The 13678-nt window shown below is 51.5% G+C and overlaps 1 protein-coding gene across 11 annotated transcripts in view; it reads left to right on the top strand.

Moving 5' to 3' along the window:
- The window catches only part of LOC101794193 (CBP80/20-dependent translation initiation factor), a 167227-nt gene that overhangs the window by 138400 nt on the left and 15149 nt on the right, over window positions 1-13678 (top strand). For all 11 annotated transcript variants that reach the window (XR_011805560.1, XM_038169454.2, XM_072030439.1 and 8 more), the window contains one exon: window positions 8402-8557. Coding sequence is in view for 10 of the 11 variants with exons in the window: in XM_038169454.2 (XP_038025382.1) it covers window positions 8402-8557 (156 nt within the window). In the remaining variant the exon portion in view is untranslated. The remainder of the gene's footprint in view (window positions 1-8401; window positions 8558-13678) is intronic.

Here is a 13678-nt window from a genome sequence, read left to right as displayed (position 1 = left end):
GCTCAGCTTTTCCCACACGGACAGGCAGCTTGCAACGCATGTAGGGTACGTACATCTTCAGGGGGCGAGCAGAGCAGATTCTTTTACATCCTTTAAAAAAAATGTTAGCCAAAACAACATTTTCTACAGTAGAAACAGCTTCATAGGATTTGTAAACATTACCCCCAAAGAAAGATTTTCTGCGATCTTTTGTGTAAACAGAGCTGGATGGCGATGCTTTTTAGCAGACTGGTACTTCAGCTTGGGGCCACAGCTGTCAGATGCAGTTCATCCCTGCCACAGGGAGCCCCGAGCAGCCCAGCCAGCAGGACACCAGTGCTGGTACCATGGGTCTGTGCCCATCCCCTTGGCTGTGGTGGTGAGAGATGAGTGAAAAGTGGATAGCAGAGATAAGGGGGTTGTCGGTCCCGGTGTGTTTGCTCAGCAACGTCCGCATGCTGGGCCAGAGCCACTGCGTCCCTGCATATTAAACAGTTGCAGCGTTTTCTCCCATGACCAAAAGAATTTATAAAAGGGTCCCAGAATAAAACTTTACACGAACTCTGGGTGCCTCAAATATCTCCAGCTGGGAGCCTGTTAACCCCGTCCCCTCCACTTCCCTACTCACCATGCAGTTCAGGCTCTGGAAAGACGGGGAAAATCCCATCCTTGGACCAAGCTGGCCAGCTGCCCGTGGGCTCCCAAGCCTTTCTGCAATTTATTTTTACGGCACAGATTTTGTGCAGTTTGTGTACCCCTGCTGTGCTGACACACGGCAGTTTGCTGGGTGAGGCGGTGCTTGGGGAGAACGGAGACGTTCAGAGATCCCAGGCCCTTGCACCTAGAGAGGTTTTTGGGGTTTGTGAGCAGGGGCACAAACTGCCCGAGCCTCTCAGTTTTCTGGATGTGATGGAGGCTGCTCATGGTACCATGCTCACAGCGTTATGCCACAAGGTCAGCTCAGGCTTTGGTTGCATCCATGAGGTGGAAAGTCACAAAAGCCTCAAAACAGCAGAGTGGCAGGGAAGGAGCCCCCGCCACCCACCCACACCTGTCCTCTCGGCAGTGTTGGCGGTGCTCATGGCTCTTTGCAGGCTTGACCCATCCCCATAGACTCCTTGGCACCGCTGCATTAGCAAGCGGCCACATCGCATGCGTGGAGCTTAAAATAAGAATGCAGCCTGCCGGCAAGCTCCAGCTGGACCAAAAGAACCCCCACCTGCATGGGTGTTTTTTCAGGCACAGAAGTGGCCCCTGAATGGATGCCAGGAATGGTGTTGGGGCTCCAACCTCACCCTGGCACAGAGGAGGGCTGGAAGAGTCCCATCAAACCATCCACCCCTGTAACAGCAATTCAAAACAGTCCATGTATGTTTGCTGGGGGAGTTATGTTCATTTTTTTCCATGGAGTGGTGGGGACCAGCACTGCTGTGGTTCCTGGGACAGGCAGGGATCTGCCCCAGGGCTTCTGCAGCAGCAGGACTGAGATGTGTGGTAAAGCTCTTCCGAAATATCCCAGGGGAGCAAGCCTGAGAAGCGGGAGCTGCCTCCTCCAGGCATTGCCGTGGGGTGTCCTGCAAGGTCGGGTCAAACAGGTGCCCCGGCTGCTCTGATGACCACCCAGCGAGTCAATTAATTTGTGTGTCTCAGCATTACTGAGACCTTTCTTAGGAAGATGAGCTGTTCCAGCCAGGTCCAGGCTCGTGGGAGAAGCAGGGCTTTCAGCAGCAGTGACAAATAGCTGTTAGCCAGCTGAGCTAGCACCCTACCGGGGTCTGTGAGCCCAGCCTTAACCCAGAGTGGGGCTGGGTAGGAAGGGCAACAGTGAAAATTAAGTAACAAGGAAGACAGCTCTGTCACCTGGGTACTACTGGAGGACGGGTTGGCCAACACACTCTGGTGAAGCAGTCGGGGTGCTCAGCGTGCCCCCACCTCTTCTCTCTATCTATTTTCAGAGCATATGTGCTCTTGGCATTATCCCACTTGAAAATTGGCTGAAGAAATGCTCCTGCAGTAACGAGGTATGAGGCTTTGTGACTGACAGGATGCTAATGTCTTGTGGCCGAAATGGGATGCAGTGCAGTTGAACCGTGCGCTCCGCTGACCCTTGGGACATGGCATCTGCATCTCAGTGCTGGTTCTTCTCCCTCTGCGAGAGAAAAGGAGAGAGGTGTGGGATGTACTTGGGCTGACTCCTCCCCACTCTACCTTCTCTGTGCAGACTGTGTGTCCATTCAGAGGCTCATTAGAGAAGATTTTTACATCAGGACAACTGCTAAATGGTGTTAGCTGTTCCTCATGGCCAGACAGGGCTACTTCATCCCCTGAGCCATCCCAGAGCATCCACCCAGACGGTGCTCCAGGATCTCCAGCAACTACCAGATTAACAGCAACGCTTCTCTGTTTGCAAAGCCATTATTAGGCTCCCCCTCAGGAGCTGTAAAACTTGACTGAATTAATAATTAACCAAGGACCTGTGAGCCTCCCTGAGGCAGTCGTGAGACACCCACGCCGGGTGGGTGGTCCCAAGTGTGGGACCAGATGGTGGTGGAGGGACAGGGGGCATGGGTTTCAAGTGACCCCTCAGTTGCTCATTTTGGGATGACGGGGTTATTTTGGGTATGCAGATGGGCAATACCCCCCGCTGCCATTGGCTGCAGTCTCTGATTATCTTCTTCCTCAGGATAGGTACCCCAAAAAACGAGGAATTTAAAATTCCTGGATGTTGCTGATGCTTGGAGCTTGCCTGGCATCTCCCAGAAAACGTTCAGGAGTGCCGGGAGTTTTCCGACCCTTATTTCCCCTTCCTGCCCAATTCCATGTGAGAGGAATAAGCAATATTTCCAAAGTAAGAGCAGGCAAAACCTGGCCATTTCCTCCTTGCAAGATGTGTCTATCCAACAGCTGCAGGATCTTTGGTCTTGTGGAATTGGGCTGCGGCATTTCACATCAGTAGGTGCCCATGCAGTGGTTTTTACCCAGACCTTCACCATGCAGCACATTTTGGAGACCACTGCCATACACGTTTAGAAAGATGGTGGTGTAAAAAAATGACAGAAACACAGAGCTGTGGCAATGAAGAAGCCAGATCCATGCTGAAAGCCACCAGTTTCATTTGCTGCTCTTGCCAAAGTGGCCAGGACTGCCTGAGAAGAGATGGGTGCTTGTGCACCTGGCTGCGGAGCCAGCTTGAGGAAATGCCATGATGAAAGCCCGTGGGAGTGAAATGCCTCATGGCTGGGTGAAGCCCAGACCTTTGCAAGGCCGGGTACAGAGTGTCATCTGTAATTTAAAGGGTTTATCTGCTTTAAATGTCAATAGCTCCTTTGTTAGAGTGATAATAATTGTTACAATTTGCATGTCTCAGTCACACACCCCAAAGTGTTGTGCAGAGGAAGATGAGTAAATTGTTCCCACTTGCCAGCTGAGAAATCAGGGTACAGAGGTGATGGGAGCCCACGCAGGACTGAAAATAAATCTGTCTCCTGTTCTGCTATTGCCAAGTCCTGCTCTCTGCTCGGAAGCTGTTAGCTCCACTTTTTCTTTTTTTCTGCACTGGGCAGCCATGGCGTGGTGGGATTTTGGTGTGGTCTTTGGGCACAGGCAGGGGCCAGGAGTTCTGCTTTTGGAGGAGAGGAAGAGAGCCCGTGGAAGAGCAGCCGGTCCCCCTTCGTGTCCCACAGTCAACAAGGATGAAGACAGCACAGGAGCTTTGGCAATGTAGCCCAAGTGCCTCCTGACCTTCTTCTGCATACACCAAGCACACCTAGCTGGGCTGTATTCCCCAGAAAGCAAAGCTGTGCTCCAGAGCCTGACCCAACCTGGGACCTAAGTGCAAGAATTATTTAAATTACAGCCCACATCCGAGGGAAACAAGGCAGCGGTGCTGAGTGTGCCACAATGGCTCTCCCTGGGAGGACGCAGGGAGGAAGCAGACATCTCCTCTGCTGCCATCGTGCTTGGGAGCTCCTCAAACACATTTTATTTATCTCAGGCCCTTTCCACTCAGCCCTTTAAGGGCTCAATATTTCCTGCCTCCTTGACAATGACTGAGTAAACAGCAAAGCTGCCAGAGGAAGAGCCCTGTGTTTACAGAGCAACAAGCCCAAATGTGTAGGTTTGTTTTTTTTTGTTTGTTTTTTTTTTTTTTTTTTTTTTTTTTTTTTCATCAGAAGGTGGTAATGCTTAAATTAACTCTCATTTTTATCCCATGGTAAACTTTTGCCCTCTGACTCACTGCTGACACAGCCAGCCATGCATTGGTGGGCCCAGCTCTGGGGCAGAGTTATTTGGGACTCATCTTTAAAGTGTGGCAAACTCCCCAGGGATGGGTTTTGGCTGCAGCTGTCGGTGCTGGAGCAAGGGCTTAGGTCTGATGGTCAAGATGCAGCACTGCCCTTCTTCCTGCTTGATGCTGCTGCCCACCAACAGCAGGAGAGGAGCAGAGGAGGGATTTTTCTCCTCTCCTTGGGGCTCTTCTGTCTTGAGCCTGGTATTTAGGAGATGCCACACCTGGGCCAAGAAGCAATAGGTGCATCCAGATGAGAAGAGGGCTTTGACTTGGGTGCAAGAGTGGAGAGCCGCACGCAAACAGCATTTTCTGCATCCCTTGCTGGCAGAAGCTTGGCAGGAGCTTCAGCTTAAGGACTCCTTGCCATGCAAAACATTCCCAAGGGTGTGCCCATCCTTGTAGAGCATGGGCATGGGCCACCCCTGGCCTGCCCCTCATGCATGGAGGGTCCTAACGTGAAGAACGTGCTCAGCCTTTTGGGTTGTGCCCTGAACTTGTCCTGTCTGAGCCCCTTCACAGGTCTCCTTGGCATCCCCCCACTTGCTGTGGGGTTTCCTAATGATCTCTTCTCTCAAACCAGGCCAACCCTGCTACCTGGTATAAATACATTTTATTTTAAACTATAAGTGCTGGAGGAAGGTCATCCAGTAAATGCACTCAGCTTATCTGCAGGCCGGGGCACCCCCAAATTAGTAATAGAGTTTGTGTTTAAAAATACAGCCAATTTGATGAAAGATAATTTGCTTACTGCACTGACTTCACCACCTAAGCAGGCCAATCCACAGGTTATTTTTGTATAACTCCACAAGTCATTTCCAGAGCAAATAAAGTTCACAGTGGCTCTGCCGTCTGGGTTCAGCCCATTTCTGAAGGGTTTTGTGATCCAGAGGTCTGTGGGTTAGACATGGCAACATGGGACATGGAGTTTGTCCCTGCTTGTGCAGCCCCATGGCTCTTCCCTTCTCCCACTGCCTTGGTCCAGCTCATCTGTTTTGGTGGTTAACTCCTTGGGGACCTGTTTGAATTGCTCTGCATGTTCTCCATGCCCAGAGCAAGTCCAGCTGCTGTGGAAGTTTGGCTCCTGGGGAGCCCAACTCTTGCCTGTAGACAGACATAGTCCAAAACAACTAATTCCTACCTCTGTCAAGGTGCTTTTCCTACTTTTTCAAAGGAATCCATATCATCCCTCCTTCTGCAGAGGGAGGCACAAGGGTGCAGTGATGCTCACACAGCCAGAGGCAGCAGTGGAGCCCAGTTGTCTAAACAGATGCCAAGGCTGCCTGCTAATGGCTTTTCCAGCAAGGCTTTCCCCCATTTCTACGCAAAGCCGCGGCATGAGAGCCTTGCTAATGCAACCTGAAATGTTCTCCCTGAGCTTTGTCTGCTCCTAGAGGCTGCCGTCATCCCCATCTCAGCTCTGCCGAGGTTTCTGTCTCGGATGTTACAGATTATTCAGCTGTGGAGAGGGTTCTGGGGCACTGGCAACGTGGCCGTCACCACATTAAATAAAGTTGTTCAGAGCTGATACATCACTGAAATACTCAGCATGCTTTCCTAGGCAGTGGAAGGAGTCACGTAAATAACTGGCTTCGAGTAAAGGCGCTTGCGCAACATGGCACAGGTGGAGGCTGGTCCCCTGTGGTGGTAGCCTCCAGGAAAGCCCTGGGGGAAGAGTTCACAATGAAGAAATGGAAGCGGGGTTATCACAGAAGAGAAATCTAACTGTTTTCTCAGTCTGGGAGCATTCCTGTAGTAGTCACATGGGTGTTTGCAAAGGGCACTGAGCAAAAGTTTGCAGGCTTTGCAGAGGCTGCCTCCATGCTCCAGCCTCCCACAGCCTGCCCTGGCTGCAGCTTGTCCCAGCCTTGATGGGAACATCATGGTGGCTCTTCTGGGCAAGGCTGAGGCTCTGCCTGAAGCTGATAGCACAGAAAGGCTTTTTCTCTTCCCAGCGGCCTGCCACGGGTTGCTTCCAGTGAACAGCAGTGTCCTGCTCAGCCAGGAAAGGTATGCTTTCTCCTTGCAGCCTTGGAACTGGCAACAAAACCCACTTGTTAGCACCATAAATCCCTCCTCTAACCTCAAGGCTCCTTTAGGGTGGCTTCTAGGGGTGACGGAGGGACTGTCACATACACAGGGAGGTTTTTTCCTCTCCTGTTCTTGGCTCATCCACCTGAAGCCCGGTGTGGTTATCATGAGCATCTAGGAACTCCCCAGTGTGCACCAGGGATCTCAAAACAGGCAATGCCCAGGCACTTTTTTGGCAGCCCCTGCTGGAGGATGGGTATGGGAGGAGGTCTCAGGGCATCAAGGAAGAACCTTGGCACCCAGAAGGAGTGGCCATGCAGAGGAACAGGGCTGGAGGCTCCCTTGGTGCAGCCAAGGGGCACGGGATGCTCTCGTTGGCTTTTTTAATTGCTCAGTAGTCAGGAGGATATTTCTCTTTGGTTTTGGTTTGGTTTTCTTTGCCAGTAAAGGTCAAGCAAAGACTCCAGAATGAGCAATTCAATAACTCTGGGGTGACAACCTGAGCTGGCAAATATCTCTCCTCCACCGCCAGCCTGTGACCAGCTGAGTAACGAAAGGAAGAGCTTTGTAGACTACCCCAGAGAGCCTGAAGAGACCAAACAGTGTTTGGCTGCAGGTTGATTTCAGTCACAGACACAGTTGGGCAATTGCCTTATAGAAATGTGTGTAGAGAGGAATTAGTAATCACTGCTTGGTTAATAAGTGGCTTGGGTATTTTACAAGTCTTTTTCCTGCATATGCAATTTTTTTTTCCCTTTTGTAGTGAAACATATAAATAGTTCCTTTCTTGGATCTTCTATGCATACAGTGCTGTCATGAAAATAATCGTGTTTTTGCCTGGCATTCGTTAGTAGCTGCTTTACTTACCTTTGCTTCAAAAGAAACGACTCCCATGTGTTGTCCAGGGCATGAGAGTGATCTTTGGTGTGGTGGCTTTTCTATCTTTGGCTCTACAGAGTGCAGCTGCAGGTTGGAGCACGGGGAGCAGCAAAGTCTTTGTCTCGGGCAGTAGGAATAAAGTGAGATGAAAAAGATACAGGATAATTTATTTAGTTGCTGGATTTAAAACATTGTGCAAGCTGTGCTGGGAACACAGGCTGTTGAGAACGAACTTGTCCTGTTCTCTGATTTTCCCCTACTTAGTGCCTACTAATTTTTAATAACAAGGAAAGGTCACTATGGAGACAGACAAGTGAACTCATGTGGGACATCTTGCAAGAGGCTCTGCAGCATCACTCAGAGCCTAGGGAAGACCTCTCGGCTCCGAGTGGTGAGCACACTCTAGTGCCATCCCACGTGGTGGTGGTGCCCTCTGGAAAGTTTTTTATTTGCTTTTCTCTGTTCCTCCTTGCTCGTTGCCACACGCTCCCAACACACACATACCCCTTTTCATGTCCTGCCTTTTGGCAAACCCTTTTTTCCTCCCTGGCTGGAGGACTGGTGGGGGAGGCATCTGCCTCCCTTCTCGTTCACTCCCGGTGTTGCTCCATAAATCACATCATCCTCATAATCCTTGGTCATGGCAACCATCAGCTCAGGAGCAGAGTGACTTTTTAATATCAACTCTGTGCTCCCCTAATCTTCTGGGTGGGCAGGCAGCCAGGCTCTGCTGTATGTCTGTGAGACCCCAGGGAGCAGGCAGAGCGCTGGAAAGCCCCCGGCCCAACACCAGCTCAGAGCTACCTTTGCTGGAGATGCTGGATCACCAAGCCCAGCCCAGCCACCAGCATCCATTGCATCCCCCAGGCACTGCATTTGAGCCACTTGCGGTCACTTTTATTCAATTTTGGTTGTGCATATGGAAAAGAGTCCCCAAGTCCATTCAAGGGGAAGGGCTGGGCAGGGGGAAGCCGTGGCAGTCATTACAGAGGCTGGCGTTTTTTCTACAGTACCTGCTTCTGGTGGCTTTGCCGTAGTTAAATTCCAGCCACTCCACTGGTGTTGAGTAATCTCCCTGCTGTTACTAAAGAGTCATTCTGTCTGTCTTCCCCCCCCCCACCCTGAGTTTCAATTTCCTCTTAATTCTTCATCTAGACAGCCGTTGCCTCTCCCCTGGCGGTGTGGTTTTGCTGATGCAGCCCTTTGTCTCTGTCCCTCTTGCAGAAGGATTTCACCATGCGGGAGGAGCTGCAGCAGCGGGACGTGGAGCGCTGGCTGGGGTTCATCACCTTCCTCTGTGAGGTCTTTGGCACCATGAGGAGCAGCACTGGAGAGCCCTTTCGAGTCCTCGTCTGCCCAATTTATACCTGCCTCAGGGAGGTAAAGACTTCAGAGGTTTTCTTTCTCCGCCTTCAGGACAAGCCGTTGGGCTGCAGTGCCCGTGATTCATAGATATGTGCTGTGTGATTCCCAGATGTTTGCTTTACCCCACGAACACTTCTTGCCCTAAGAGTACCAATGCCTGCAGGGACACTTAGCTCTTCCTGCCTGGTGTGATTCTGGTAATGAAAAGCATGTGCTCCAAGCAGGATCCCTTTGTCAAAGGGTTTGCAAAGCCCGACAATTGGGACTGCAAACCCAATGTTTAGGTTTGCAAATCCCACCACTGCAAAAATCCCCACCAAAGGAGCTAAGAAAGCTTCTTAAAAGCAGGTGAAGCCAACTGAATAGATGAGACAGACTGAGGGGAGGAAAGAGAGAGGGAGTAATGACATAGGGGACCACCTAATGCAGTGGAAACCCAGCCCTGCCATCAGGGTTGGGGACATTTCAGAGCTGGATGAGGTGAGCATAGTTCAGGTTGGGGGCAGAAACCTCACTGGGGACAAATGGGAAAGGAAACTCAAGCGTTAACATTCAAAAGAGCAGGAGAGGACTTTCCTCCATGCTGTTTTAAATATGGTTTTGTCTCCTGCTGCTGCCTGTAGAGGACTTTCTTAGGAAGAAGTCTGTCTCATCACCCAGGGTTGGAGCTGTGAGTCTCAAATTGTCAGTAGCACTTCTGTCAGGCCATAAATAACTCACTGCAAAATAAGTTCTCCGCTAGAACTTGGGCAAGGAAAGGAGAGGGAGAGGGGAAAAAAATGCCAGTAATGACTTTTTACACGCATGGAATGTTTTCTCTGAATGTAAACACACTATAAACATTTTGCCTTCGCAGTAATGCTGTGGGCAGAGTTCACAGACAGTGACTGCAACAGTGAAAAAGCGTCCGGGCATTGTGATGAGGCACATGCATCTAGCGGAGGAAGTGGGAGAGGGGTGCTAAGAATAGTGGAACTTCCCCAAAATCTCTGCCCACAGCAGTATGTGTCACCTCATCGGGAAGATCCTGGTGTCTAGAAGAGCCCACATTCCCCCCCACTTCCCATCACAGCCATGACACAATCCAGCCCTGATTCTGCCAGGATTTTTCCCAACCCACTCCCGTCTGCCCTTGCCATTCTGTCACGGTCGTTCTTGTTGTCTTGCCGCTATGTGGGGACACGGCAGCGATCTAATGACATGTTGAAGGATGCAAATTTCCCATATTGGATTTTTTTTTCTACAGAATGGCTCCATAAAAAGCTTTTACTGATTATACCAAGACATCGCATAAACTTGCTTCTTAAAAATGCATCTATTCTGTAAGAGGACAGCTCTGTCCGAGTGGTTTTGTTCATTGGAGATGAAGACCCTGTAGCACGGCTGATGTGGGTGAGCCAGAGCCTTCCAGCTCTCCTGCCCTGAAACAGCTGATCCGTGCCTGCTCACTCCGCAGAGCTGGGACCCTGACTCACACCATTCCCGTTTGATGACTTAGGGCTGGCTTTTCGTGACGCTGCTGTTGTTTTTTGCTGTTTCAGCTAATCCTGTTGCATGGGGCCAACCCAGAACAGGACCCAGAGGCTCTGAGGTGGCTGCCAGCACAACCCCACTCGGCCAGTCCCCGACTCACAGTGAGGGCCTCCAGCAGGGACAGGCACTTTACTCTGGGTTTTTGCTCTCCTGTGTGCTGTCTCCTGTACTCTGGGTTTTTGCCCCTAATTCCTTCCTCCTTGGTGGCTCCCTCTGTGCTGCTGCAGCTGCACTTAGCTCTCCCTGCCTCCATGCACCAATCCTTTGGCGATAAATCATTATCAGAGGCGAGATAACATCTCTGCTTCTGCCTGTCCTTTCAGCTCTTCTTGCTTTTTAGTTTCTCTGTCTCTTTTTTTTTTCCCCTTTTCCTTTATAGCTTTGGCAGATTGAGCCAAAGGTCAGCAAGGGAGTTAGCAAGAGGAAGAGGAAAGTTGCCTGATGACTGTGGCAGGAATGCCTCTTCCCTTCCCCCTGCAAAGCTTCCTCTCACCAGCTCCTTTCCTTCCCCCCTCCCTCCCCCCCCCCCCAGTAAAAGCTTATTAACACTGTCTTAATTGTGGAGCTGGGGAGGAAGCAAAGATGACAGTGAGGACATCGGTGGCCCAGGGAGGAGGAGCAGGACTTGTTTTTTCTGGCAGCGAGGGAACCTGCTGTGTGAGATGGTTGTGCCCTGCTTTTTGCTGCCCATCAGCTCTGTCCCTCTCGCTTGGGCTCGGGGACAGAGCCAGCCTTGGAAAAGGTGAAGCAAGGTGGGGACAGGCGGTGGGGCTGTGCCTGGGTGCAGGGCAGCGCGCCAGTGGTACGCATCATGCAGCCGGACGGTGGTGCGCAGGGGCTGCTTGCATGGCTCAGCAGATGGGATGAGCAAATCCAAGCTGAAGTTCATCTCAGGTTAAACATATGAGTGATAAACGTTCAGGTCTGCTAGCCGATGGGAGCAGGGTGCCGCGCGGGCTGAGAGCACCGCGTCCCTGGGGAGCCGGGCAGCTGTGGCAGCAGGCATGGGAGCAGACATTTAATCAGAGCCCAGGAAATTTGGGTCAGAGCTGCTGCCATGCCTGGGCAATGTTTTGAGAGCCAAGTGACAGTGCCCCTGAGTGGGGATGTGGTGCCAGCATGGCAGGGAAGAGGAGACCAAGCGGGGTGGAGCAGGGAGGGATGGCCACCAGCACTGTGTCTGAGGTGGGGACAGGGCATCCTGTGAGCTGAACCCCCAGGAACCACCAGTTCACCATTGGGAGGTTTGGGGGTAAGAGGTGTGCAGGCAGACAGGAAGTTGTATTCACAGCAGGGGCAAAATTGGGATTTTAGGCAAAGATGGTTTTCCAAGAAAAGTAAGAAGCGGGTGCAGCCATCGTTAAAAATGGTTTGACAGAACCCAGTGAGCTTGTGTGGTGCTTTGGACTGACGTTATGGGGTTTAAAGCTGGAGAAGAAGAATTGGTCGCCTGAGCCCAGGCCAAAGTCTGGCATGGCAGGCAGCTGGGGAGTACGGAAAGGAGAGCCCTTTTTCGGGTGAGAACCAGAGGACTATTGCAGCCATCAAATCTGGGGAGTTTGTGCAAAGAATAATAAGGCGTTGAGGTTAAACATAAATAAGAGAAAGAGCTTTCCTCCTATCCATCCCTCTGCGCCTGGGGGAACCAGGAGTGAGATGAAGAGCTGAAGGAGGGTGTTGTTCCTGGGGAAGGGCTTTCCCCCAGGCCAGGCTGTGCTGTCCAGGCTCTCCTAACGCAGAACCAGTGGTGACATCCTCCAGGACCACATTCTGCCTTGAGTCCATTGTCTACCTCAATCAAAACGCTTTTAGCATTTTTAGGAAATTGTCCTGACTCCCACACTTGGTGGCCTCACCAAGAGGGATGTCCCACTGTGGTCTCCCCACTCTGGCCTCAGTTTAATTGACAAAAACACGCCAAACTTGTCCCTGTAAACTTCCTCCTGCCCCTCCAGGATGACAGGGAGTGAAGGTGCTGACATCCTTGCTGCTCCAAAGCCTCTGCCCCATGCCCAAATACAGTGACCCCCCGTTCCAGCAACACTTCAGCTTGCATGTCCAAAACCAACTTCACCTTGCATCTCCTCCTTACATCTCCAAAACCAACTCCAACCAGGAGAGCAACAAAGGGACTTTGTTTCTTGACCCCGCCACATTTATTCTTTTCTGCAGCCTTCAGCAGAGTCAGAAAAATGTAGAAAATGGGTTAAGACTGGGGACCAGCAAATGCTGGTTGAACCATCAGTAAGGGCAGGAGTGCTCCAGAGTTTTGTGCCTGGTGTGACAAGTGTCCTGTGGCTACTGCAGGACTTGAGATAATAAATAATGTCATTTGGCATCTGTTGTTAACTGGATCTGACCACTTCTGCCTTCCCTAGCTCTCTCCTGGGCTGTCCTTCACCCTGCTGCCCACAACCGTGTGTGCTTGGTGGGGTTGGTGTAGGTAGCCCAGCTCACTGCCCTCCCTGCTTAGTCCCCAAAGGGGAGCATAAAGCCTGGGTCCTGGGGGCCTGGCACAGCTCGTGGTGATGGCTGAGGTGTTCTGGGAAGGATGGGTGGTAGCCAGCTCCGAGCCACAGCCGTGCTCTGCAGAAGCCGGGACGGACAACTGGTGTCAGAAGGTTTGGCTTCTCTCGCGTCTCCATCCCATCCTCAATGGCATGTTGTTTGGATGCCAACCCAGGAGGTGCCTCTGGGCCTGAGAATTGTCACCTTCCTGCCAGCCCTCTGCCAGCAGGAGAAGCTTCCAGACAAAGTGTTTGGTGTCAAGTGCTGCTTTGGATGTATTTGCTTATTTTTATGACACCATCCAGCAGACAGACCTGGCTTTACATCCAGATAACTTGAGCAGTTGCCTATGGCAGTAGAGCAAGAAGGTAGAAAAACTGGCTTGCAGGACCTCAAGAGGTGCCAGGCAGTGATGTTGCTGGGGGTCCTCAAGGCACCTTGCTGACTGGGGTCTCACAAGGGCCTGTGGGCTCTGCCTCCCTCCTACCCCCATACTAACCCAATCCCAACCTTTCCCCCTGCCCCATGCTTGTTTCCTGCACAGGAGTTGGTATTTTTCCTTGTTGACTCCTTGCTCTGGCCCACTGAGGTCCCTCGGGATGGCAGGGCCTTGAGCACACTGAGTGGTCCTCTTGACGTGGTGTCATCTGAAGACTTGGCAGAAGTGTGCTGCTCACCTCCTCAGTCATTGATAAGGATGCTAAATGGGGCAGGTCCTGTTATAAACCCCATGGCACTCTTCGTTACTGGCCTCCAGGTGGAGTTGGGTTGTAAGCCAGTAACTACAACACTCCGAGCCCAACCGTCCAGCCAGTTTTTAACTTACCTGGCTGTCCACCCCTGATGTCCTAGCTCGGATATGGGAATTTGTGGGAGGCAGAATCAAAACCCTTGCTAAAATCAAGGCAAAAGACATCCGTGCTCTTCCTCTATCCATAAATCCAGAAGGTGAGCAAGCTGATGAGGCACATCCATGCCAGTCTCCTTCTTCTCCCTCACATGCCCAGAAATGCGTTTGAAGATGACTTGCTCCATAGTTTTTCCAGGGCCTGAGGTGGGGCCAGTGGGCCCATAATTCCCCATATGTGAAGATCT

The sequence above is a fragment of the Anas platyrhynchos genome, chromosome W, assembly GCF_047663525.1.
Source record: "Anas platyrhynchos isolate ZD024472 breed Pekin duck chromosome W, IASCAAS_PekinDuck_T2T, whole genome shotgun sequence".
In the NCBI taxonomy this organism is placed as follows: domain Eukaryota; kingdom Metazoa; phylum Chordata; class Aves; order Anseriformes; family Anatidae; genus Anas; species Anas platyrhynchos.
Note: the sequence above shows the minus strand (reverse complement) of the source record. Positions and strands in the feature narration are given on the sequence as shown.